This window comes from Mus musculus, chromosome 17 (genome assembly GCF_000001635.26).
Source record: "Mus musculus strain C57BL/6J chromosome 17, GRCm38.p6 C57BL/6J".
In the NCBI taxonomy this organism is placed as follows: domain Eukaryota; kingdom Metazoa; phylum Chordata; class Mammalia; order Rodentia; family Muridae; genus Mus; species Mus musculus.
In genome coordinates, this window is record NC_000083.6 from 74,807,742 (window position 1) to 74,835,480 (window position 27,739).

The following is a 27,739-nucleotide window of genomic DNA, read 5'->3' on the forward strand; positions in this document are numbered from 1 at the left end:
GAACATTGTACCAGCTTAGAATATGAGACCGAGCCCTGTACTCTGGACATCTCCAGTGACTGGAGGAAGGTAGGAGAAGGACACTGCCAGAAATACAAATGAAATGGAATATACTCGGGTCAACACAGCACATTGGCCAGAGGGGAAAGAACTAAGGGAAGGGATCATAGAAATGAAACTATCAGGGTGATGCCAAATGCTATAACATTCATAGAAAGCCAAGAACTGGTCCCTGGCTTGAAGCCTGCTGGTGACGATCAAAAACAGACTCTGAGGACTGAAGAGTGGGTGCGGTGAGACAGCAGATTACTATCAGTAACCTGCTTCCTAGGGAGATGGTGGTCAAATGCAGTGCTGAACCGAGAATAGACAGCTAAGTAAAGAGATACTAGACGGCCTTGTTTTATTGCAGGCAGAAGTGAAACACTGGTGGACAAAGGTGAAGGGAAGCCAGTGGCAGTGCTGAGTGGTAGGGGGCAGTCAACGGGACTAATGCTTTCCTGAGACTGGAGCTTTTTAAAGCACTGATGATCTAAGCTAGGATGTAACGTGGATTCCTTTAGCAGTATTGAGAGATGCAAAAGCTTGTTAAGATGCAGGCTTGCAATCCTTTGTTTTTTGTGTGTCAGTGGGGAGAGGAGAGGTGTGAGTCCCCTGTGAGCAGTGGTAGAATAAATGGGCAGTGTGCTTTTGCTGCCTAGAGGCGAATGAAGCAACAATGGATGGTCAGGAAAGGCCTGATGGAGAAGTGATTTTCACTGAGCACTTAAAGAAGGGTTAGATTCACAGAAGTGAAACTGGGGGCATGTCTTCTGGGAATAATATATTCTGCATGTGCAAACACCAGTCATTTAGAAAGCAAAGATTCTTGGTGACTGTAGAGTTCTGACTTTATTCTATTCTATCCTAATAGTAACACAGCAAGGAGTTTTACATATGACCAGGCTTCAGGTACTGACTTTTAAGCACTCTGTAGATACTCTTAGCCAGCGGCACAATCACCAAGATCCTTAATGTTTTTACTAACTTTATAGATGAAGAATTAGAAGTGTCAGTTTGTACCAGCCGCTGTAGTTGATGAAGACAGGAGTTGATATTCAGCCTGGACATTTGCCCTAGCTTCAGAGCTCTTAACTTCTCGGTTTGACCTCTGTAGGAGATTGTGGAGGACACAGTGCCATATTGGCCAAGGCCAAGTCTAGAGCGTCCTGAATACCTTCAGCTGTTAGCGTAGACGTTGTTTCCCGTCAACAAAGAGTCACTGGGCTATTGGAAGAAGCAGAATAAAGTTGTAAGATTGGAGCTGTCTGGCACAGGGTGCCCAGTGAATCTCCTGAGCTCTCCCTGTGAGTCAGACCTTTGAATCATGGTTCATCCCAAGGCCTGGGCCATACTCACCCTTATGTACAGGGCAAATGTTGCCTGTCCTTTTAGTGGTTTTTGTTTTGAGGCAGGATCTTACTGTGTAGGCTAGGTTGGCTTTGAGCTTGTCATTTTTCTGCTTCAGCCTCCCTAACACTGGGTTTATGGCATGTGACACTATGCCTGACTCATTTTAGTTTTTGAAAGGATAAAGTATCTACATTTGAAATGTGACCCAATAATTTCTGTCGTAAAGTTATTACTTGTGGTAGAAAATTCAAGGAGGTTGGTGTTCCCTTTTCAAAGAGCAGACAGGATGGACATATGTGAATAATATGTACAGAAAAAAAAGAGTCTTTTTCTTTCTTTCTCATATTGGCTAGCAATAAAAAAAAGAAAGGAAGGAAGGAAAAAAAAAAGAAAGGAAGGAAGGGAAAAAAAAGAAAGAAACTCCTAAGGCTTAATTTTACAGCTGCCAAGAACCCTGTGGTAGCGTCTGGGCCGTGATAGAGTGGGGAAGGTGGAAACCCTGCCTGATGCCTGCTTGGTTCTGAGACCTAGGAACCCCAGAGGCATGGCACAGGCCGGTCTGTTCTGTGCCTGCATAAGGTGGAAAGCCGAGTCTGCAATCACTCCACTGCTCGGAAAAGCAGAGCCAGCATACGTATGGGCTAGCTCAGTTCTGGTGCAGTCAGCTCTCTGCAGCAAACGTGCAACTGTCTCTCCCGCCTGTTGCTCTGCAAGGTGATGAGAGAAATCACTCTTGCCCGTTATCTGTAGCCAACAGGGAGATAAACCTTCTGGGAAGGTCTCGGGAGCAGATGACTTACGTGGTGTAAGTTTTCTGGAAAGAAGAGGCAAATAACAGAATAGCTGTAAACATCCAAACAAGAAACAGCATTAAACAACCAATAGTAGAATTCTTTTACAACAGTAAAAGGAAAATTAAGGAAACTATCCCCTTAGGGAGACAGTAAAACTGACAGGTTAAAGAGTGTTCTCCTTCAGTGAGGGGAATATTAGAGTGCAAGTATGGTGATGCACGACTTAAGAGCATGGAGCATGTCTTGGGGAAAGCCACTACCAAACAGAGGTGGCAGTGATCTTGGATTTGGCCTAAGGGTATTTCCTGTTTGTTGAACTATATTCAACAGCTTGTTTTCATTTGTGCCATGAGACTGAGGTAGGGAAGAAGGCACAGGATAGAGAACGGGGCGTGCCTTTAGGGCTAGATTATGTTAACCTTTAGTTCATGTGACAGACAGACGCCAACCAGTTGGTCCCGAAGGGACATAGCAGAAATTGTGAACTTGTTTATTCATGTGGACAGCGCCCCATTCCCACCCCCAAGCCCCCCAGTCCCTTAGGAAGAAGGAACTCTGGGTAGCAAGTCAGAAAACTGGCGAGGCAGTGGTGGTGCACGCCTTTAATCCCAGCACTTGGGAGGCAGAGGCAGGCAGATCTCTGAGTTCAAGGTCAGCCTGGTCTACAGAGTGAGTTCCAGGACAGCCGGGACTACACAGAGAAACTCTGTCTTGAAAACAAAACAAAACAAAACAAAAGGAAATTGTGATATCCAAGCAAGTGGTATTTCTGTCTGTTTCCTTCGTGCTGTAAAGTTATCTTTTTAGTCATAAAAGTAATTTTACTCATTCTCTAGTGGCCTTAGATGGCTAATTTCTATTTTTGGTGTTGAAGTTTATAAAGTGCTGTAATTGCTCTCCTCACTACCCAACACTGCACTCCAGAAACTAGTAATCATGAAGCTTTGAGTAAACTTCCTCTATAGACCATGTTTTTCTCTTGGCCTCTTTTGAATTGATTTCTAAGGCCTCTAATTGAATAGACTCCCTTTATATCTCTTCAAATCTGCTGATTCCAAATACTGTCTTGTATGACCAATGTATTTATCCCACCACTAGATGGCACCAGTGTACCTCAGAACCCTATCACTTCTGGGGAGTCCCAGAGCCTTGGAATTATAGCCTGGTTTAACACCCCCCCCCCCTTAACATCCAGGAACTGAGTCTCTGAGGTTGCGTATTACAGCTGAAGCCACGCAGGTGCTCAGAGTCTCCTGAGTCAGCCATCGTCTGCTCACTTCTGTTATACTCTCTCTGATGCTAGGGGGCCATATTCCAGCCACTTGTGGTTTTGTTTTTGTTTTTTGTTTTAAGTTATTTAAAATATTTAAGCAATCATTATTTAAATACAGGCATCACATTATTTAAAATAAACAGTTGTTTTGCTTTTGTTTTTTGCATTGACTCCCATACAGTGGACTCTGGCTTCCATAGGTCATGGCCAGCAATAGCAATGGCCTCCTGGCTTGCTCTAGATGTGTGAGCTCTATAGAAATCTCAACAGAGCCTTTCTGCCAAGTGCTTGTTTCCATTTTTGGCAAGACCCTTTTGATGCTCCCCTCCATCTGAACATGCCCACCCCTCTGTTGCTGCTTCTCTGTCTGTGCATGGCCTGACAAGGCAGCCTTTGGGGAAGGACTCATTTGTGTTCTGAAGGTACATGTTACTGCATTATTTCCCCCCGTCTTTCGGTACTGGTGACTGGGGTGGTGTGATGATTTGTATGTTTGGGCTAGGAAGTGACATTATTAGGAGGTGTGGCCTTCTTGGAGTAGGTGTGTCACTGTGGGTGGTGTGGGCTTTAATACCCGAGTCCTAGCTGCCTAGAAGCTAGTATTCTCCTAGTGACCTGAAGTTGAAGATGTAGACACCTGCACTGTGCCTGCATGCATGCTGCAGTGCTCCTGCCTTGATGATAATGGACTGAAGCTCTGAACCTGTAAGCAGCCTCCATTAAATCCTGCCTTTATAAGAGTTGCCTTGGTCATGGTGTCTGCTCACAGTAGTAAAGCCCTAACTAAGACAGGTGTATTGTCATAAACCATAGCTCATGTGCGGGTAGGATGGTATATTGAGAGGCAGTGTGGTGCGGTGGGGAGGGTGAGGCTTGGAGTAACACTGATGTGGTTGAACACCTCCTATGTTCAGCATTTCCTTAATGAGGGTGACATTCATTACCTAGCAGAGTTTCTGTGAGGAATACATGAAGTTGTAAATGGAAAGCTCGTAGTGTCAGGGCCTGGCATACTTAGTAGATGCTTGTTAAGGTGACTAGAAAGAGGGAACAGGAATGATTATAGTATATGAAAGGTTGGAATGAGATGTGGCTAGGCAAAATTAGTATATACTATTGTTAACAGAAATTTTGGGTTCTTAGTTCCATTAATAAGGTAATTTTAGAATAGACTTTAATGGAAAATTATGTATAATTTTATTAGTATTCAAAAAAATTCGCAGAGCAGGCAAGCTGTAAATCCCAACAGCTGTCTGGAGGAGGAGACTGGAGAGATAAGGAATACCCTGTCCTTTGAGTTAAGCTGGTGTGGAGGTGAGACACATGGTGACACATAGGGGCTTGGAGATGTTGTTTAGAGAGAGAAAGAGTAAGGAAGCCCAATGTACTAGAAAAGGCATATTTAGGTTCTGGCCAGCACCTTAAAGAGAAAAAAAAGGGAAAAGAAAAGCTGTACATTTGTACTCAGAAAAGTGGGCACGCTCACAGAGTCACTGAGGCTCTTGACTGTACTCGAGGCTGGAGGAGAATACGTCATCAAAGGGCTCATTATTCTACTGTTTCTATAGCATGGTTTAAGATGAGCTTGCCTTCCTGGGGGTAATCCTGCCTTCCTGAGGGGTGGTCTGTAGGCTTAGATATTTTCAAAATCTACTTTATTTAGGATTCTTAAATGCTCCAACCTCCCTTCTAGCCCACTGATCAGAGGTAGGGGAGAAAGGTGATTAAGAGGAAAAGGGGGTTGTGGACCTGTTTGAAGTAGTTCCTTGGGAGCAGTTCCACTCTTTGTTGTCAGGATACCAGCAGTCCAGTTCAATAACAAACACCAAATACAGATCAGTAGTGGCAACTTGATTTAACAGAAACAGCAAGGCAAGCAGCCAGAATGAGCTGGAACACCCTGAGAATTCCTTTGATGTAATTCTATGAAGTGAGGACTAGTGAAGAAGAGTGCAAGAGCATCCTCTCAGTTTATGGCCTTCCATTTATCTTCTTTCTAGACATCACACATCCTCTCAAGGGTCTGTTTTCAGCAAAGCATCACATGCCCTCTGTACTGGCTAGTTTTGTGTCAACTTGACACAGCTGGAGTTATCACAGAGAAAGGAGCTTCAGTTAAGGAAATGCCTCTGTAAGATCCAACTGTAAGGCATTTTTTCAATTAGTGATCAAGGGGAAAAAGCCCCTTGTGGGTGGTGCCAACTCTGGGCTGGTAGTTTTGGGTTCTATAAGAGAGCAGGCTGAGCAAGCCAGGGGAGGCAAGCCAATAAGAACATCCCTCCATGGCCTCTGCATCAGCTCCTGCTTCCTGACCTGCTTGAGTTCCAGTCCTGACTTCTTTGGTGATGAACAGCAGCATGGAAGTGTAAGCCAAATAAACCCTTTCCTCCCCAACTTGCTTCTTGGTCATGATGTTTGTGCAAGAATAGAAACCCTGACTAAGACACCCTCTTACAAAGACACCTTCCAAAAAGCATGTGACACAACAGAGTACACAACAGAGTTGTTAAAGAAACCGGAAATTTTCACTTCATATCCCCCATTCTGTTTTTTTTTAATAAGAGTTGTCTTTTTCTCTGTCATTAACAACCTACATGCAATAGAAATAATTATGAGAACCATAAAACTAGAACTTTATACCATATTTTAGATAAGGTGCTTGTATACAACATATCAAACAGAAGTCAAGCAAAACAACCTTAAAATTTTATCATTAAATATTCAGAGCAACCTTAAATTTCCATCGAAATACAATAATGAAACAAAACGACCTTAAATTTCTATTATTAGACAATAGTCGAACAAAACAATCTTAAATTTCTATCATTATACACCTATGCCAAAGTAAAATATTTAAGACTAGTAGGCTAATTGGTTATTTATTTATTTATTTATTGTTAGTCCCCATTTCCCCTCCTTTTCTCCATTTTTAGATAGAAGAGAAAGATCTCTGATTTAAACATTGTTTTGTTTCCTCCCGGACCATAACCAGTATCAGCCAACCACTCTAGATGATAAACAACCATTACATGTCAAACAACCAAAAACATCCATCCTATCTTTTGGTAATAGGGGAGTCATGTTCTTAAAATTACTTGTCTGGAAGTAAGGATATCTTTTTGGTACCCTGTGAAATTTTGGATATTGGCCAAATCCTGGGAAAGCTAGCTGTATTTTTTTATTTTGTCCAGTCTCTGTGTTGTCTCTCCAGTCTCTTTATAAGTTTTGTTGGTATTCATATTTTTTCAGTCCTTGTAGATACATAAACATAACTATATCCTCAACTTAAAACTATTGCAGGCTTCCATTTTAATGTCAACTTATAGTATATTGGGTTGGCTTACTTCCTCAGTTATATTGATAACCCAGTGTCTCTCAGCTGTTCCTTTTCCACCAACATTAAGAAAATTTAGGGTTAACAAAGCATTATCTAGTCTGTCCCTGCGGGTTTTTACTCTTCCTTTTTGTTTAATAAGCATCTCTTTTAAATTACGATTGACTCTTTCTACAACTGCTTTTCCTATAGGATTGATTGTGTAGTATACATACCAGAAATATGTTTTATATTGTAATATGCACAGAATTGCTTTATCTTATTGGAAACATATTCATGAGCGTTATTGGTCTTAATTTGCGCAGGTATCCCCATAATTGCCATTATTTCTAATAAGTGTGTAATTACACAAGCAGCCTTTTCAGCTCTTAAAGCAGCTGCCCATTGAAACCCTGAGCACCTATCAGTGGTATGGCGTATATACCTTTGTTTTCCAAATTCTGCAAAATGAAAAAGATAATTTCTTTTGGTACCACTAGGGTTACTGTAAGGTGGTTCTGAAGTTTGGTTGTATAGAGAACATATAGGACATTTTTTATTTCTGTGGCTTTGTTGCCAAGTGATAGAAGTTTTTTTTCTTTAAATCTTTACTGTTAATGTTTTTCATGAAATTTTGAGGCTTCTAACATATTTTCTATTAGTAATTCATCAATTTCCTCATTTCTGTGAGCTAATAGACCTAGCAAGCCTGTATGAGACTGAATATGAGTAATATATAATTGATAGTTTCTACTTCTGATGGCCTGTTGCAATTGTGTAAATAGCAAAGTTAATTCTGAATTAACTTCGGTATGAGAAATTCAGCAGTCTATATGCCAAACAACTCTTTCTGAATATAAAGAAATAGTAATTATATTAAGAGATTCAGGATAATCTAATCATACTGTAAGAATTGAATACAGTTTTGATTTTTGAACTGAGGTATATAGACTTTTGGTCACTTTGCTTATTTTGTGTGACTTATAACCTGCCATCCCCATCTGGTTCGCATCTACATAGAATATTGCTGCTTCTGGAATTGATGTTCTCTTTACAATATGTGGAAGAATCCAATTAGTTCTTTTTATAAACTATATATGTTTGCTTTTTGAATATTTGTTAATAATTCTTCTCTAAGTTACATCAAGCTCTTGCCAATTTTATGAGTACTTAATCAAATTGTAGGTCTCAGCCAGTAAATATCTCCCAAAAATTTTTGAAAATTGTTCTGAGTTTGTAATTGGTTCCTACTGATCTGTACCTTCTGTGGTCATTTTTTTTTGTTGTTGGCTAATTTTATAACTAAGTGAATCTCCTCTTTGTATTTATTCTGAAGAAATTTGTACCACCACACCCTGCTGGCCACCCCCTTAACCCTCTCCCCCCCCCCCCAGCATGGCAGAATTCTTTGTATTTCTTTTCTTTTTTTTTTTTTTTTTTTTTTTGCAACAATCAAGTCAGTTTTATTGAAAAATTTCTCTGTGGCATGTGTCTTGTTTTCGGGAACATTTTACTTATCTACTGTAAAACTTTTTTCAACAGAGGAGTGAATCATTTCAAATAGAGAATGCTGTTATTTTATGTAATAGTATAAACTGTTATTTTACCACTGCTTATCATTAGTAGATTATATATCAAGAAACTATTTTCTTTCATTACTCATGGGATAAAAGTCTTTATCATTAAAGTTGTATCATGGTGTCATAATAATCCAGTGTTTATGAATCAGGGCTCTCTAGAGGAATGCAACTGATAGGATGAATACAAGTGTGTTTGATTTATTCGAGTGACTTAGAGGTTGTAGTTCCAGGAGTCCAACACATAGATGTCTCCTGGAGGAAAGGTCGAGAATCTGATAGCTGTCCACCTCATGTGCCTGAAGGTCTCAACAGTTCATGTCTGGGCCTGGAATTCCAGAGAACTGTTGCTCTTTAGTCTGTGTCAGATCCTGAAGATGTACCTTCTAACACCAGCAAATGAATGTCTCAGCAATAGGGCAGGCGGGTTTGCCAGCACAAACGAGGGCACAGAGACAGAAAGAAAGCAAAGCTCTCTTCTTCAATGCGGTTTTATGTGGGCTGCCTTCAGAAAGTGTATCCCCCATCAGGGAGGGGGTCTTTCAACCTTCAGTGATCCAGATTTCAGGTGGGTCTTCACACTCAAAAGAGCTAATCCAAAAGAACAAAACATATATAGAACCCTTACAGGTATGCTCAGCTCTAGTCAAGTAGACAACTAAGAACAGCCATCATCCATCACCTATTTGTATATTTTGGATACAACTAAGGCTAGGTGACTCATTGATTCTGCCTTTATATTTCTTTAAACATTTTCTCTAAAGAAGCTTCATCAGAATCAGCCAACAAAATGCCATCCATGTAATGATAAATGATAGACTGAGGAGATTACCCATGAATTTATTGTACCAAATATTGACATAAAGTTGGACTCTTTAACATTACCTGTGGAAGTACCTTCTAGTGGCATCTCTTTAGTGGGTGATTATTATTCAAAGTAGGTACTGAGAAAGCAAACCTTTTCCTATTCTGCTCATGTAAGGATACAGTAAAATAGCAGTCTCTCAAGTCAATTATTATTATAGGCCATGATCTCAGTAACAAAGAAGGTGAAGGAAGTCCAGGCTGTAAAGGACCCAGTGTTTGAATTACTTTTTACTGCTCTTAAATCTGTTATTGTTCTGTAGTTTTCTGATTTTTGTTTTTAACAACAAACATGAGAATTCCATCGGCTGGTAGGCTCTTCTATATGTTGAGCCCCCAGCTGTTCTTGTACCATTGTTCAAGTGCCTGCAACTTTTCTTTTATTATGGCTCACTGCTCTTGCCACACAGGTTGGTTTGCTAACCATTTTAGGGGCAAGGCTGTTGGTATGTTAGCAGTGGCCCCTTTTATAAATTTGGAAAACTCAATCCTTGTGTTGTCTTGTGTTTGGACAGTGGGCACAGCTTGTGATTGTTCCCAATTATCAGTATCAATACTTTCCCTAGGAGCATCCACCAGATCACCCCTAGTTTCCTCATTTGATGTCCCCAAATTGCAGGGATATTAATTTGAGTAACCCATTGTTGTAAAAGACCCCTTCCCCACAAACTTACGGCTATGTCAGCCACATAAGGACTTTCTTCCCTGTTTGCCCTTCTCGTCCCACACAGGTAATCCATTGGACACTGTGTCTTATTTGTGATAATTTACCAGATCCTGTAAACTGTGTGTAAACCTGAAGTGGCCAATCTGGATTCTAAGACTTTTAGGAAAGTATACTAATGTTAGCTCATGTATCCACCTGTATTTCAACACCATTCATTTGTACCATTCATTTGCACCATTCATTTGTACCATTAATTTGAATCTCTGATCATTAACCACTATTTGCCAGAACACACATTTTCCAGTACTTCCAAAAGCCCCTGTTCTTTCTACTGGAGTAGCCTTGCCCTTTATGTAGGGAAACAGTAACAGCTGAGCAGTTTTATCCCTTGCATTAATTTGTACCTCCTTTTTCATATATATCATAATTTGTTTATCTTTCTTGCTATTCCCACTTATAATACCTGGGTGCACAATAAAATTTCCCAAGATTCCTACTATCCCTGAAAGTAAAGGATCATAAACACCAGTGGTTAGCCTGTAATATTGAAATTTGGGGGGTAGTGTAAGAGATGTATCTTTGGCAAGATCCTGAGCTGCATCTATAAGATCAGAAATACTTAGTTTTGATCTTCTTGTCCACTTGGTATTTCCTGGCTGACCAAAGGAAGATGGCTCTTATTGTTTGCTCCAGGGTCTCAAACTGAAAGCCCGCTCGGTTCGTTTCCCAACTGTAAGGTTATGTCTTATGAATATCTTGGACCTACAATCTTTAGACCAGTGTTTGCCCTTTCTACAGTGGCTACAATACCCTGGAAGCTTTTGTGTTTCATAGCAGCCAGAACCTCCTTATTCTTGTCTATGAATGCCATATTCTCCAGACTTAATGCACTTGCTATTTTGAGACCTGAATCTTTTATTTTTACAGTTTCTTGAAATGACCAAATTCATTACAAAGCACTGGGCATTTTGGTTCCTATAACATTGGCATGGTGCTCCTGAAGGCCAGCACCAATTGTCTCTCTTATCCATTTGTGTATTGGTGCTCCTTGTGCTTTCAATGGACTGACTGACCTCTTACATTTAATATTTGCATTTTCAAATGCCAAGATCTCTGTCAATGTACTCTCTGGTTTCAGGGTCTGATTTGGTCTGTTTATAGCTGAACCTGATCTGTAAGAAGTCAATAAAGGCTTCCCCAGGGCCATGTATTACCTTAGTGAATGAGATGGATTGTCCCCCTGGCTGCTCAGTCACATCCCAAGCTCTTAACGCAGCAACACAACATCGTCAATTATGACATCATCAGATCAGATTTGTACAAAGCCTGGGAAAGCTGAAAGTACCTGTGCAGCCCCAAGCACATGCTCTGGCAGTGCACTTGTCTGGATACTAACCTGTCCCTGTAGTGCCTCTTGCTCTTCCTCAACCCTTGTCTCATGGAGGTGCTCTGGGCACCTATAAGTCAAAGTGCATGGGCAGGGCAAGGTTGTCTTCTAGCCTAGTTTGCTTCCCTCTCTCATCGTGTGGTAAATTTCTGTCTCAGACACCAAGCCGAACAGTGGTGTTGTTCTCCTCTCACTGGCTCTTTTTGCTTTCCAAGCACTTCAGCCTCTGTCCACACACTCTAAGTGCATAGCCAACCGTGCAATCCTTTCTAACCCAAGAGAATTGACTGAGCCTTCTGAGTTTTCAGCTTTCCCCATAATCTTTTTCAAAATGGTATGCATGAAACCTATGAACCAAAACCAGAGAACCCCCTCCAGGAGCAAGGCAGGAAACAACCCAGTGGCAGTTTCTCTTATTTTGCCATCCTCCTTACACAACATTGCTAAGCCATCAAAACTTGCCTATTCCTCTATACAAGAAGTAGCAGAGTTACCCATTATGCCTAGGCCATGTTGAGTGCCACCTGTATTCTTAGATTTTTCAAAACCTACTTTAGTTGGGGTTCTTAAATATTTCAACCTCCCTTCTAGCCCACTGATCAGAGGTAGGGGATAAAAAAGAAGGTTAAAATAGCAAAAGAGAATTATAGACCTGTTTAGTAGTTCATTGAGGCAGTTCCACTCTTTGTTGTCAGGATACCAGCAGTCCAGTTCAGTAGCAAACACCAAACACAAATCAGTAGTGGTGACTCAGTCCAACATAAACAGCAAGGCTTAGCTGAATCAGGATGAGTCAGTAGAAGTGGCCAGAATCAGCCAGAATACCACAAGAGGTTCTTTGATGCATTTCTCTCTACAAAGCAAAGTCTAAAGAAGACCAGTGAAGAAGTGAAGTGTCACACAAATAACAATGCAAGAGCATATCTCTCTCACTGTCTGTGGGATTCTATTTATATTCTTTCTAGGCATCACGTGCTCTCTCAAGTGTTTGTTTTCAGTAAAATATCACAAGATAGCTTCCCAAAAAAGTCACGTGACATGACTGAGTTGTTAAAGAAACCAGAAATTTCTACTTCAGTAGTCCCTTAGCCAGGGCTGTGGATTCACTTTAAAGGGAGGAGACAGTGCTGTGTCTCCTAGAGGCAATGCTGCAAGTCCTGGTTACACATCAGACTTAAAAGACTTGGCAGGGAGAAGGCGGATATAAAACTTCTCAAGTGGTTCATATATTAACATGTTGAAGCAGTCTCATTTTGGATATCTAGAAATAAATATTATTAAACTTATAAAAAGTGTAGCCACCAGAGCAGGTAATGAAGCTAAGCTCTTTCTTACCCACCTGACAGCTCTGGGCTAAGTCGTAGTAATTTTGGAGCTTAAAGAATTCAGCTGTATTTTGAGGACTTGTGTGAAAGTTTTGAGGCATCTTGACTCATTTATTTAATATATATTGTATTGGTGCGTGTGTGCCGCGTGTGTGCTCGCGCAGTGTGTGTGTGTGTACGTGTACACCTGTACTCGAGCACACATGCATGTGTGACTGACTTAGCATGCATGTGGAGATCAGCAGACAACTTGCAGAAATTGGTTTTTTCTTTCATCTTTAGGTACATCCCTTGTCATGAGTATCAAGATGGCTAGCTTACAAAGCTGCCCGGCTATGCGGGCTGTGCGTCTAATAGGCTTGTAGACCTTAGATGTGTTTCCCCACAGCTGGATTTTTTTTTTTTTTTTTGACATGGGTTCTGGCCATCAAACTCAGGTTAGGTTGTCTGGTTTGTGGGATAAATGCTATTACTTGCTGAGCCATCTCACTGGCCCCATCAGTCATCATTGATAATGGGCATTTAAGTAATAATTTAAAAACAAAGTAAAAGACATGCTAAGCATTGTCCACAGTTCTTCAGATTCTAAAGACCTCCATTGAGAAAGAAAAAATAAAGACATTGTAGTGAGTCAGCTGATAGCAACTGGGAGACCCTGAAGTTTAAAGCTGAGAGCTTTGTATGAGTCCAGGGCCAAGATGGTTACCTGTACTGAGAGAGGCAAGCCAACAGTTAACTGATCTGGAGATTTTCATTGCATGCAAATTATTAAAACAACTGCAAAAAATAACCAAAGGTAAATGATACAGGAGCCATATTAATACTTCATATATCTAAATGTTTATTAAAAATTTAATATACTGAATATAAAACTTGGATATTTTTTAAACTTAAAAGTAAATAAGACACTTCATGTGACCAGAGTGGCCTCGAGCTATATCTTGGGTACTGTTATTTGCATTATTTGCTAATCTTTTCTCGTGGATTAAAAAGTAAAGTTTCCCATTTGTATCTTGATTTCATATGTTTTTTTTTTTAATATCAACCTGTGGGGAAGATATTTGCTTTTTGTTTATTTATTAATTTGTGTGTGTGTGTGTGTTTTTTTTTTTTTTTCTGCTGAGGCCTATATAGGAATCTGCAGTATTCCTAATTTAGTCCTGCAATTCAGTGAGGTAGCCTTCATTCCAATGAGTAAAAATTCATTGCTTCTACCTGCCATCTTGGAAGAGACTCCTACATTATAAGTCCCACTTTGTATAGAATGCACTGCTGCTGGTTATGTTAATACAAGGCTGCAATCCTGGCACTTGAGAGGCTGTTTGAGTTTGATACCAGTTTGGGCTTCAGAATGGAACCTTTGTAATAAATCATAACCAAAGCCAAGAAAACAAGTAAAACCCAGATTTGTCTTTTTTTTTTTTTTATTGGATATTTTCTTTATTTACATTTCACATGTTATCCCCTTTCCCAGTTTCCCTCCTTCCCGGAAACACCCTATCACATCCTCCCTCCCCCTGCTTCTATGAGGGTGTTTCTTCTGCCCATTTACTTACTCCCACCTCCCCACCGTTGATTCCCCTACACTGTGTCATCTATCGAGCCTTAATAGGACCAAGGACCTCTCTTTCCACTGATGCATGACAAGACCATCCTCTGCTACATATGCAGCTGGAGCCATGTGTACTCCTTTGTTGATGGCTTAGTCCCTGGGAGTTCTGAGGGGAGTATCAATCTGGTTGGTTGATACTGTTGTTCTTCCTATGGGGTTGCAAACCCCTTCAACTCCTTCAGTCCCTTCTCTATTAGGGACCCTGTGCTCAGTCCAATGGTTGGCTGCTAATATCTGCCTCTGTATTTGTAAGGCTCTCGAAGGGCCTCTCAGGTGACAGCCAGATCAGGCTCCTTTCAGCATGTAATTCTTGGCATCCCAAATAGTATCTGGGTTTGGTAACTGTACATGGGATGAATCCCCAGGTGGGACAATCTCTGCATGTCCTTTCCTTTAGTCTCTGCTCTACTCTTTATCTCCATATTTGCTCCTGTGAGTATTTTGTTCTTCTAAGAAGGACCGAAAAACCCATACTTTGGTCTTCCTTCTTCTTGAGCTTCATGTGATCTGTGAATTGTATCCTGGTTATTTGGAGCTTTGGGACTAGTATCCACTTATCAGTGAGTGCATACTAAGTGTTTTCTTTTGCAATTGGGTTACCTCACTCAGGATGATATTTTCTAGTTCTATCCATTTGCCTTAGAATTTTATAAATTCATTGTTTTTAGTAGCTGAGTAGTACTCCATTGTGTAAATGTACCACATTTTCTGTATCCATTCCTCTGTTGAGGGACATCTGGGTTCTTTCCAGCTCCTGGCTATTATAAATAAGGCTGCTATGAACATAGTGGAGCATGTGTCTTTGTTACATGTTGGAGCATCTTCTGGGTATATGCTCAGGAGTGGTATAGCTGGGTCCTCAGGTAATACTATGTCCAATTTTCTGAGGAACCACCAGACTGATTTCCAGAGTGGTTGTACAAGCTTGCATTCCCACCAGCAATGGAGGAATCTTCCTCTTTCTCCACATTCTCGCCAGCATCTGCTGTCACCTGAGTTTTCGATCTTAGCCATTCTGACTGGTGTGAGGTGGAATCTCAGGGTTGTTTTGATTTGCATTTCTCTGATGACTAAGAATGTGGAACATTTCTTTAGGTGCTTCTCTGTCATTAGATATTCCTCAGTTGAAAATTCTTTGTTTAGCTCTGTACCCCATTTTTTAATAGGTTATTTGGTTCTCCAGAGTCTAACTTCTTGAGTTCTTTGTATATATTGGATATTAGTCCTCTGTCAGATTTAGGATTGGTGAAGATCTTTTCCCAGTCTGTTGGGTGCCATTTTGTCCTGTTGACAGTGTCCTTTGCCTTACAGGTTTGCAATTTTAGGAGGGCCTGTTTGTCGATTCTTGATCTTACAGCATAAGCCATTGGTGTTGTGTTCAGAAATATTTTCCTGTGCCCATATCTTCAAGGTTCTTCCCCAATTTCTCTTATATTAGATTCAGTGTATCTGGTTTTACGTGGAGGTCCTTGATCCACTTGGACTTGAGCTTTGTACAAGGAGATAAGAATGGTTCGATTTGCATTCATCTACATGCTGACCCCCAGTTGAACCAGCACCATTTGTTAAAAATGCTGTACTTTTTCCACTGGATGGTTTTAGCTTCTTTGTCAAATATCAAGTGACCATATATGTGTCGGCTCATTTCTGAGTCTTTACTTCTATTCCATTGATCTTCCTACTTGTCTCTGTACCAATACCATGCAGTTTTTATCACTATTGTTCTGTAATACAGCTTGAGGTCAGGGATAGTGATTTCCCCAGAAGTTCTTTTATTATTGAAAATGGTTTTTCGCTCTCCTGGGTTTTTTTTTTATTCCAAATGAATTTGCAAATTGCTTTCTAACTCTATGAAAAGTTGAGTTGGAATTTTGATGGGGATTTCATTGAATCTGTGGATTGCTTTCAGCAAGATGGTCATTTTTACTTTATTAGTCCTATGAATCCATGAGCATGGGAGATCTTTCCATCTTCTGATATCTTTGGTTTCTTTCTTCAGAGACTTGAAGTTCTTGTCATATAGATCTTTCACTTGCTTGGTTAGAGTCACACCAAGATATATAATAATATTTGTGGCTATTGTGAAGGGTGTCATTTCCCTAATTTCTTTCTCAGCCTGTTTATCCTTTGAGTAGAGGAAGGGTATTGATTTGTTTGAGTTAATTTTATATCCAGCCACTTTGCTGAAGTTGTTTTTTAGCTTCAGGAGTTCTCTGGTGGAATTTTTGGGGTCACTTACGTATATGATCATATCATTTACAAATAGTGATATTTTTGACTTCTTCCTTTCCAAGTAATATCCCTTTGACCTCCTTTTGTTGTCTAATTGCTCTGGCTAGAACTTCAGATACTATGTTGAATAGATAGGGAGAGTGTGGGCAGCCTTGTCTAGTCCCTGATTTTAGTGGGATTACTTCAAGTTTCTCTCCATTCAGTTTGATGTTGGCTACTGGTTTGCTGTATATTGTTTTTACTATGTTTAGGTATGGGCCTTGAATTTCTGATCTTTCCAAGACTTTTAACATGAAAGGATGCTAAATTCTGTCAAATGCCTTTTCAGCATCTAATGAAATGGTCCTCTGTTTTGTTTTGTTTTTTTCCTTTGATTTTGTTTATGTAGTGGATTACATTGATGGATTTCCATATATTGAATCATCCCTGCATCCCTGGGATGAAGCCTACTTGATCATGGTAAATGATAATTTTGATGTGTTCTTAGATTTGATTGGTATGAATTTGATTGAGTATTTTTGCATCAGTATTCATAAGGGAGATTGCTCTGAAGTTCTCTTTCTTCGTTGGGTCTTTGTGTGGTTTAGGTATAAGCATAATTGTGGCTTCCTAGAATGAATTGGGTAGTATACCTGTTTCTAGTTTGTGAAATAGTTTGAAGAGTATTGGTATTAGGTCTTCTTTAAAGGTTTGGTAGAATTCTCCACTAAACCCATCTGGTTCTGGGCTTTTTTGGTTGGAAGACTATTAGTGACTGCTTTTATTTATTTAGGGGTTATGGGACTGTTTAGATGGTTTATTTAATCCTGTTTTAACTTTGGCACCTTATATATGTCTAGAAAATTGTCCATTTCATCCAGATTTTCCAATTTAGTTGAGTATAAACTTTTGTAGTAGAATCTGATGACTTTTTGAATTTCCACAGTTTCCATTGTTATGTCTCCCTTTTCATTTCTGATTTTGTTAATTAGGATACTGTCTCTGTGCCCTCTGGTTAGTCTGGCAAAGGGTTTATCTATCTTGTTGATTTTCTCAAAGAACCAGCTCCTGGATTTGTTGATTCTTTGTATAGTTCTTTTTGTTTCTATTTGTTGATTTCAGCCCTGAGTTTGATTATTTCTTACCATCTACTCCTCTTGGGTGTATTTTCTTTTTTGTTCTAGAGCTTTCAGGTGTACTGTCAAGCTGCTAGTGTAAGCTCTCTCTAGTTTCCTTTTGGGGGGCACTTAGAGCTATGCATTTTCCTCTTACCACTGCTTTCATTGTGTCCCATAAGTTTTGCTATGATGTGTTTTCATTTTTATTAAATTCTAGAAAGTCTTTAATTTCTTTCTTTATTTCTTCCTTGATCAACTTATCATTGTGTAGAGCATTGTTCAGTTTCCATGTGTATGTGTGTTTTCTGTTGGTTTGGTGGAATTTATGACCAGCCTTAGTCCGTAGTGATCTGATAGGGTGCATGGGATAATTTCAATCTTCTTATATCTGTTGAGGCCTGTTTTATGGCCAATTATATGGTCAATTTTGGAGAAGGTACCATGAGGTGCTGAGAAGATATATTCTTTTGTTTTAGGATGAAATGTTCTATAGATATCTGTTAGATCCATTTGGATCATAACTTGTGTTAGTTTCACTGTGTCCTGATAGTTTCTGTTTTCATGATCTGTCCATTGCTGAGAGTGGGGTGTTAAAGTCTCCCATATTGTGTGGGGTGTGATGTGCGCTTTGCGCTTTAGTAAAGTTTCTTTTATGAATGTGGGTGCCCTTGCATTTGGAGCATAGATGTTCAGAATTGAGAATTCATCTTGGTAGATTTTTCCTTTGACTAGTATGAAGTGTCCTTCCTTATCCTTTTTGATAACTTTTGGTTGAAAGTAGATTTTATTTGATATTAGAATGGCTGCTCCAGCTTGTTTCTTGGGACCATTTGCTTGGAAAATTGTATTCCAACCTTTTACTCTGAGGTAGTGTCTATCTTTGTTACTGAGGTGTGTTTCCTGTATGCAGCAAAATACTGGGTCCTTTATGTATTCAGTCTGTTAGTCTGTGTCCTTTTATTGGGGGAATCGAGTCCATTGATACTTAGAGACATTAAGGAAAAGTGACTGTTACTCCCTGTTATTTTTGTTGTTAGAGGTAGCATTATGTTCGTGTGCCTAACTTTTTTTGGATTTGTTGAAAGATTACTTTCTTGCTTTTTCTAGGGTGTAATTTCTCTCCTTGTGTTGGTGTTTTCCATTTATTATCCTTTGTAGGGCTGTATTTGTGGAAAGATATTATATACATTTGGTTTTGTCATGGAATATCTTGTTTTCTCCATCTATGGCAATGAGAGTTTTGGTGGGTCTAGTAGTCTGGGCTGGCATTTGTGTTCTCTTAGGGTCTGTGTAACATCTGCCCAGGATCTTCTAGCTTTCATAGTTTCTGGTGAGAAGTCTGATGTAATTCTGATAGGTCTGCCTTTATATGTTACTTGACCTTTTTTCCCTACTGCTTTTAATATTCTTTCTTTATTTAATGTATTTGGTGTTTTGATTATTATGTGATGGGAGGAATTTCTTTTCTGGTCCAAAACTCTATTTGGAGTTCTGTAGGCTTCTTGTATGTTCATGGGCATCTCTTTCTTTAAGTTAGGGAAGTTTTCTTCCATAATTTTGTTGAAGATATTTACTACCCCTTTAAGTTGGGAATCTTCGCTCTCTCCTATACTTATCCTTAGGTTTGGTCTTCTCGTTGTGTCCTGGATTTCCTGGATGTTTTGGGTTAGTAGCTTTTTGCATTTTGCATTTTCTTTGATTGTTTTGTCAGTGTTTTCCATGATATCTTCTGCCCCTGAGATTCTTTCTTCTATCTCTTGTATTCTGTTGGTAATACTTACATCTTTGACTCCTCATCTCTTTCCTAGGTTTTCTAATTCCAGGGTTGTCTCCCTTTGTGATTTCTTTGTTGTTTCTATTTCTATTTTTAGATCTTAGATGGTTTTGTTCATCTCCTTCGCCTGTTGCATTTTCCTGTAATTCTTTAAGGTTTTGTGTGTGTGTGTGTGTGTGTGTGTGTGTGTGTGTGTGTGTGTGTGTTTTCCTCTTTAAGTGCTTCTACATGTTTACCTTTGTTCTCCTGTATTTCTTTAAGGGAGTTATTTATGTCCTCAAAGTCCTCCATCATTATCACGAGAAGTAACTTTAGATCCAAATCTTGCCTTTCCGATGTGATGGTGTATCTATGACTTGCTACGGTGGGAAAATTGGGTTCTGATGATGTCAAGTAACCTTGGTTTCTGTTGCTTATGTTCTTAAGCTTCCTGCCATCTGATTATCTCTAGTGCTCCCTGCTCTTGCTATATGTGACTGGAGCCTCTCCTTCCTCTAATCCTGGTTGAGTCAGATCTCCTCAGAGTGCAGCTGTCTCTGTGATCCTGTGATTCTGGGATCTTGTGATCCTGAAATTCTGGATGTGTCAGAGTTCCTGGAAGTCAAGCTGCCTGGAGACCCTGAGATCCTGGTATGATCAGTCTCCTGGGATCCTTAGATCCTGGTTGTGGATCTTAGAGTGCCTGGGAGTGGAGCCTCCTCTGGGTGCTGTTGGACTGGCTGCCAAGTTCGTGCCCTATGTAGACTGGAGCATACTTGAAGGAACCTGAGCCGCTGATCGGGCAGGGTTACTGCATTCCTAAGCGTTCTGGTCCCCAGTTACTCCAGTTGGTGTTGGAGCAGATATGTTCTCCTCACCACTGATCCTAAGATCCTCAGCTAGGGCTCCTGGGAGTGGAGCCTCCTCTGGGGGCTGTGGGACTGGCTGCCCCTGAGTTCACACCGTTGTCTTTTTTTCAGAGATGTTGAATACACGAGTGTACCCTAGAACTGATGAAATGCAGCTTGAATGCTTCAAAACTGAACTTATGTTGGAGGCGGGTGCTTGTTCTATATATTGTCACACAAGTCAGGATAGGACTTCTGTTCAGGGAATGTGTTCTGGTGCCTTGAATGGTTCTTTTCATTCATTCTCTTCAATAGCCAGGTTAAAGCTAAGTGGTTAAAGCTAAGCTGTCTTATGTGGCAGTCTCATTGTTAGGGCCACAAACTCGTTTCTAGCAAGTCTCTGCTCCTCTTCCCACCAGATGCACACCACCCTCAGCAGCCTTCACCTAACCTCTACAGACCAAATCTGTTCTGCATAGAGGAAGTGCTTGGTGGTTTTTGCAGCCTCCTGTGAATTGAGAGAAGTGTTAAGTTGCCCGAGGACATTTGCTTTGGAAGCCTCATCTCTAGTTATCAGCTAAAAATCTTTTTCTGCTTGAGAAGTTTCAGGTCTCTGCCCTCCCTATGGAGCAGGTTTTTTGTGGCGCAGGTTAGGGAGGAGGGATGTGGAGGTAGCTCCTCCTCTGCCTATGAGGAAGGCGGAGACAGATGCAGAGCATACCATTTCCTTTCTCCCTACTCTCCCTGCCTAAGTGTTCAGTCGATAAGGAAAGTAGGTTTCCATCCACCCCTGGCTTTGTGACTGGAAGGAAAACAAACTTAACTCATAATAGATGCCTTTCTGACTAATGCCATTGAATTTTTACCACTTATAGCTCCTTTTGATAGGGTCTGTTGAATTTTAAGGAAACCCTGTGATGCAAAGAATGTTTTTGTAGTTACCTGTTTTTCAAATCGCAGCCAGTTTCTGACCCTGTGTTTTCCAAGTTTTTTGCATCCCAGCCTACAGAGATACTTGCCTGAGGTTATTCTTGGTTAAATAGTGGAGGTTGTCTCTGGGAGTGAGGATGAAAGCAGAACTCTGTCCTTGGGTTTGTGGTATACAGATCAGTTGTGAGTCCACTGATACTTTGTAAAGGTTTTCTTTTTACTTCATTAATTCTAGGTTTAGATTAATTAATTACTTTACAATGCATTGATATTTTGCCTGCATGTATGCTTGAAGGTGCCAGATCCCCTGGAACTGGAGCTACAAACAGCTGTGAGCTGTCATGTGGATGATAGAATTTAACCCTGGTCCTCTTAACCACTGAGCCATCTCTCCAGCCCTAATTCTAGCAAATATAAAGACCTATAAAGAAAGTTGCCTTCAACACCCAGTGTATTAATAATATTAATATAACAATGCCTTCATTATTATGATAGCTTTGAAATTTTCATGGAAAATTTTATCTCCGCTAAATTTCCTACAGTTAAACTCAACACAAAGCAAATGTTATATATAGTTCTGAATTCTGCAGAGAAGTGTAGTTTTTGGTAGTATCTTAAACATGTTCAGATTGTATTTTCTAAATGTGTGCATGTGTTTGAATAACACTGAATTTTGATTTCTGCAGCTCGGGGTCTGGTTCTCTCTAGGCTGCGCCTACTTGGCCTTGGAAGACTATGGTGGATCAGCAAAGGCGTTTCAGCGTTGTGTGACCCTAGAACCCGATGTAAGTTTGTTTGCCCCCTTTCCTTATTTCAGCTCTTTGTCTTTCTCTGAATTGGGCTGCGTTTAGAGTAGCTAGGCTGATTTCTCCTACTTACACTAGTGTTTCCAGCCGTCCAGGGTGAAGTCTGCATTGGTGTTCCGTTGCCTTTGTTATTGGCAGTCATCTTCTGTTGTTAGGGCAGATCACTGCATCTACTTACCAGTTGATGACAGTTGCATCTTTTCTACATTGGTGCATTTCTGTAATGCTTCTGCCACTAGCATTTGTTTGCCTGCTCTTGGTAGACTCGTGTGTCCTTTTCTCTTGAGTATCTATATGCGTGGGAGAGCTTCTGGGTCATGTAGTCGAGCGTTAGAGGAACCGGCAGACTCTTCCAGAGTCTTACTAATACACTAGCCAGCAGTGAGGGAGGGGTCCAGCTGCTCGGCGTCTTCGCCGTCCTTTGCTCCTTTCTCTTGGGTGATATTTCATGGCTTCAGTGTATTGTTCTTAATTATAATTATGTTGAATATTTTTGCATTTGTTTATTAGCTGATTTAGTGTTTTCTTTGAGGATGTCTGTTCACATCCTTTGCCCATGTGAAAGATTGTTTTTGATTGTTGAGTTGTAAGGCCTCTTTTTGTATTCTAACTATAAGGCACCTTATGAATGGTAGATAACACCCTCCATTTTTTGTGTTTTAACTTTTTAAAAAAGATTTATTTTGTGTATACAAATGTATACCTGCATGTATGTATGTGCAGCATGTGTATGCCTGGTGCTTACATGTAGAAGAGGTCAGAAGAAGGCACTGGAGTTACACATGGTTGTGAGCCACCATGTGGGTTCTGGGAATCCAACCTAAGTTCTCTGCAAGAGCAACAAGTGCTCTTGGCTGCTGAGCCTTCCCTTCAGCCCTTTCTCCCTTTCCTAATAGTGCCATTTAAAGTACAGTTGTACATTTTATTTTATATATGTGGGTGTTTTGCCTTTACCTGCTGAGACATCTTTCTGACCCTTATTTTATTTTATTTTATTTTTTTGGTTTTTCCAGACAGGGTTTCTCTGTATAGCCCCGGCTGTCCTGGAACTCACTCTGTAGACCAGGCTGGCCTCAAACTCAGAAATCTGCCTGTCTTTGCCTCCCAAGTGCTGGGATTAAAGGCGTGCGCCACCACTGCCCAGCGTTATTTTATTTTAGTGTGTGTGTGTGTGTGTGTGTATGTGGTATGTTTATCATGTGTGAAGATTAGAGGTTAGCTCTCTGGAGTTGGTTCACTCCTACGAGTTCTGGGGAATGCAGCTCAGGACCTCAGGCTTGTACAGCAAGGGCTTTAACCTACTAAGACATCTTGCTGGCCCAAAAACTTAACTTTTTTTTTTTATGTATTTGTTTGATTTGAATTTTTGGAGAGTAGGTCTTGTTATTGTCTGTGCTGTCCTGGATCTCACTATGCAGCTCAGGCTGGCTGGCCTTGAACTCATGATCTTGCTGAATGCTGGGATTACTGCATAGCCATGTCCAATGATGACATCTGACTCATCTGTTCTTTTTCCTTTATTTCTGATCCATCGCCAAAGCTAAGATCTCTGACTGACCTCATGATTATTCTTTTCTTTGATTATTGGAACTTAAACTCAGGGTTTTGGGGGGCTAGGCAACTGCTTGACCACTGAGCTATAATCTCAGCACTGTTCCTACCTTTTCTTCTAAGAGTTTGTGTAGTTTCAGCTCTAGACTACCTTAAGTTTTGCTTATAGCATAAGGAAGGGTTCAGTTTCATTCTTTTACATGTAGATATCAGTTAGATGCAATCAGCTATTGTCTCTGTGTGCTAAGCACCACTCACAGAAGCTTTGAGGGGAGATTTTGGAATGGTGAGTATGCTCAGACATGCCTTAATCACAGTGCTCGGGAGGCAGAGGCAGATGGATTTCTGCGTTCGAGGCCAGCCTGGTCTATAGGACAGCCAGGGTTACACATAGAAATCCTGTCTTGAGAAAGGGGGAGAGAGAGAGAGAGAGAGAGAGAGAGAGAGAGAGAGAGAGAGAGAGAGAGAGAGAGAAAGAGAAAAAGGGTATCTGAGATATTATTAAGGGTTTCATTTAATCGGCACAGCACTATGCCACCATGAATGAGGAAAACTTAAGTCTTGCTTTCTTTCCTCCTTTTTTTAAGACTAGCTACCAACCAAATGCCCTCCCTCCCTCCCTCCCTCCCTCCCTCCCTCCCTCCCTCCCTCCCTCCTTTCCTCCGTCCCTGCTTACCTTCCTCCCTCTGTGAATTTGTGTGTTGGGGGATAATATGCATGGTGTGGCATGCATGTGGAGGTCAGACAACCTGTGGAGTTGATTTTTCTCCTTCTGCCTCGTGGGTGTCAGTGATCAAACGCAAGTTGTTAGGCCTGGCAGTGAGACCTTGCTAGGCTCCTGCTTCCTCTTCCTTCTCTTCCTTTCTCCCCTCTCTCCCCTCTTCCATCCTACAAACAACTGAGGCAGAGATTCTGTGACAGAGCCACAATCTTACTGCATTCGGAATCCAAGCCAAGCCCTTGTGCATCTGACCTTAGTTCTTATTTCATTCCATAGAGCGTTACTGTTAGTAGTCCACAAATAACTTACATGAAAGTTATAAACAAAAATGGAAGATTATGGTGGCAGACTATGTTTCAGATGTTTGATAGCATCCAAAATAGACTCTGTTCTCAGCTTTTAAGTCATTACATTTAGTCTTCTCAGTGTGCATGTAACCTATGGTTGGTTACATCTCTCCCTCTCACTGTGTGTGTTGGGGAACATTACATGTATGAGTATTTATGTACCTGCGCGTGAGTATCTATCTGGAGGCCATAAGTTGGCATCGTTTGTTTCCTTGAGTCAGGGTCTCCCCTGAGCCTAGAGCATCAGCTCTAGAGACCCCCTTGCTGACTCCCAGTGCAGGGTTACAGGTACACATCACCACACTATGCTCAGCGCATGGGCTCTGAGCTTCCGAACTCAGGTTCTCTTGCACATGCAATGAGTACTTTACTCCATGATCGTCTTTGAGGGTTCTGCAGTTAGCTTTTATAAATGTCTGAAATGCTAAGTTAACTTTTTTTGGGGGGGGGGGGGTCTAGTGAGAATGAGGAAGATCATATTGATAAGAGGATTTGCTTAGTGGACTCATGCTTTTCAGAGTCTGTCTGTCTTTCATCTCAAAGGCACAGTAAATTGTATCTGTGAAATAGTAACCAGATTTCACCTCCTTCATTTTCTTTCTTGTCCTTTTAGTCCAATAAATTTTAAAGACTGCACACAGTCAAATGGATAGTATGGACAGGTCTTAAAATTAAGATGTTGAAAACTCCATTGCCCCCAGCAGCTCCCTCATGTCCTCCCTCCTGTCACCATGAGCTCCTTCTCCTGTGTCCCTTAGTAGCTATGCTTTAAGGTTTTCTTGATATGTTATTTTGTATCTTCATATTAACTAAATTGTACATTAGGAACTTACTCAGATTTCTTTGACTTGAGATATATTTCAGACTTTGTGTGCTGCTAGTTGTGATAGTAAGATTTCTTTTTAATGCCTTGTGACATCTATAATGCATGTATGCCTCATCTTGTTGAAGGGTCTTTGCATCATTTTTACAGTAGTGTAAATAACCCTGTTGTGGAGAGTTTACACAAGTCTTTTTGTGGGCATAGTTTGTTAAAAACCTGAATTGAGATTGCTTGATCCTGTTGTAAGTACTGCTCGGTTTAAATTTTCTTTTGTAGTATATTAGCAGAAAAATAATTGCCTTTTATATATTTAATAACTTGGTGTATTTTGGACACATTTGCCCTCTCGTGTATAATATCTCTTTATTATATCTGCCTCTATGATTGCTTTTTTAAACCTTTTTTAAAAGGTAGTATATTTTTTTCTTTGCATATGCCTTTCTTGGGGACTTTTATGTTTTTTAGGTTTATGGACTTGAATAAGTTTCATCAAATTTGAGAATCTTTGGCCATTGTTTCTTCAATGTACTGGTGACGACAATTGAACTTGGGCCTCGCACCTAGTACACATGCTGTACTGAGTTGCCTGGCCTCTTTCACCTCTCATTCTGCACTCTAATTGTAAGACTCTTATGCTACTGAGCTGTGCGGCCTCTTCCCCTGTCATCCTTTCCAGTGGCCAGCTTCAGGGCCGGAGCTGCCCTCCTGCAGAGCATCCCTTGAGCTAACTGCAGGCATGGAGCTGAAGCATTTCTTTCCCTTAGGTCCTTTGAGCAGCTGTCCTGTATTGGCTTCATGTTTTCTGAGTCTTTGAATATACTTTAATAAGCATTACCAAGTCCTTTTACGTGTATGTCAGCAGTTCTTGCACTTTTTGTTCTATTTTTATTAATCTTTCCTTTGGTTATATGTGAAATTTTCCTGCTTTGCATCTTTACCAATTTATTTGGCCCACCCTCCCTCCCTCCCTCTCTCCTCTGTCCATCCCTCTATCCCTCTTCAGTTCTTTTTGTTTAAGACAGTGTCTTCCCTACGTAGCTCATGTGGACCTTGAACTTCTGGTGTAGCCGAGGCTGACCCAAACCTTCCAGCCTCTGCGTCCTCAGTGTTGGATTTGCCTCCTGCCTGACTATGTTGTGTGTGGCTGTTAAGTCTCTGTGTTTCCTTATTTTCCCTCTGTAGACTAAGTTTTATTTTGAAACTCAGTCTATTAAGGTACTTGTGGATTATCTTGAGTTAAGCTTTGTTAGGAGAGATTCAGGGCTGTTGTTTTCTAGGTTATAACAGTCCTTCTGTTAGGAGGTTAGCTTTCTTGGACTGAGTTGAGTGTCATGCTTAGACAATCAGAACTCTATTCCTGCTTGGTCAGATGTTGAAACTCCTGGCACTGTGTGGCCACCAGAATTTTCATTCAGCACAAAGCATTTTGACAGTTGATTCTTTTTTTCAGGTCTCAGAAAATTTTGCCATGTAGTAAAGCTTTTTTGCCCAGCCTTGGACACGGGGTGCTTACAGAACTTTCTAGAACTTGTTCTCTTATCTCTCTCCCTGGTGCTTTTAGCTACAGATTCCAGCTGCTCTCTCAGACCTTCAGCCTGGTCCCCTTTCTTCATCCCAGTGGGCTTGCTTGCTGTGATTGATGTCTGCCTGTGTGGGAGCCCTGTGTGTCTGTGGACAGAGGCTGTGCTGACTGCTAACACACACTGAGTGCTTTCTCTCCTCCTGCGTCACTCCTGCACTGCTGCTGTCTGACTCCCCAAACAGATCCTATTTTTTCTACTTTGTAGATTTTTATGGTAAGAAGGCTAGCCAGTTACTAGCTTTGCTACATCTGGAAAGGGCGGTCAGTACCATTTAATTTTAAAAACCTATGTGTGGCAGTTAGGAATTATATTTTATTAAAAAACAGAACAAAGTAAAATTCATAACCTTATTAGTATCAATATTTATGTAAGTCTTGATTTTACTTGAATACATAAAATAGAAATATTAGTTAAATTATATTGTGAATTTCCAACTATTTTCTATTTCAAAACTTGAAAATAAAATTTTAACTGAACTCTGAGTCAGTGCTGTGATGGCTATGTCATTGGTTTAGGTTTTTAAAATGTTTTTGTAAGGCATAATTTAGCTTTATGCCTTTTTTCTTTCAAATACATTATTAAAAATTGTGAATTTTTTTTTAAGGAACATAAGAGACTAGGAAAATGGGTTATATTTTGGTTTTAGCAAGTGTCTTACCTAAGAACATTCTCTAACTGGAGTATCTGTTATTTTAGAATGCTGAGGCTTGGAACAATTTATCTACTTCCTATATTCGATTAAAGCAAAAGTAAGTACCTGAGACAAATATGAAGAACTTGGTTTCCCTTAAAAATGTAAGGTTTTCTCCTACTGAGCACTTAAATCCGTGTCTAACTCTTTCCT

The 27,739-nt window shown here is 40.4% G+C and overlaps 1 protein-coding gene across 5 annotated transcripts in view; it reads left to right on the forward strand.

Annotated features, from left to right (window-relative positions):
- Positions 1-27,739, forward strand: part of Ttc27 (tetratricopeptide repeat domain 27) — a 145,836-nt gene that overhangs the window by 90,007 nt on the left and 28,090 nt on the right. For 3 of the 5 annotated variants that reach the window (XM_006525025.4, NM_152817.4, XM_006525027.4), the window contains 2 exons: positions 21,751-21,849; positions 27,592-27,644. In XM_006525025.4, coding sequence (XP_006525088.1) covers positions 21,751-21,849; positions 27,592-27,644 — 152 coding nt within the window. The remainder of the gene's footprint in view (positions 1-21,750; positions 21,850-27,591; positions 27,645-27,739) is intronic. The other 2 variants (XR_003952200.1, XR_003952201.1) reach the window with 1 other exon arrangement.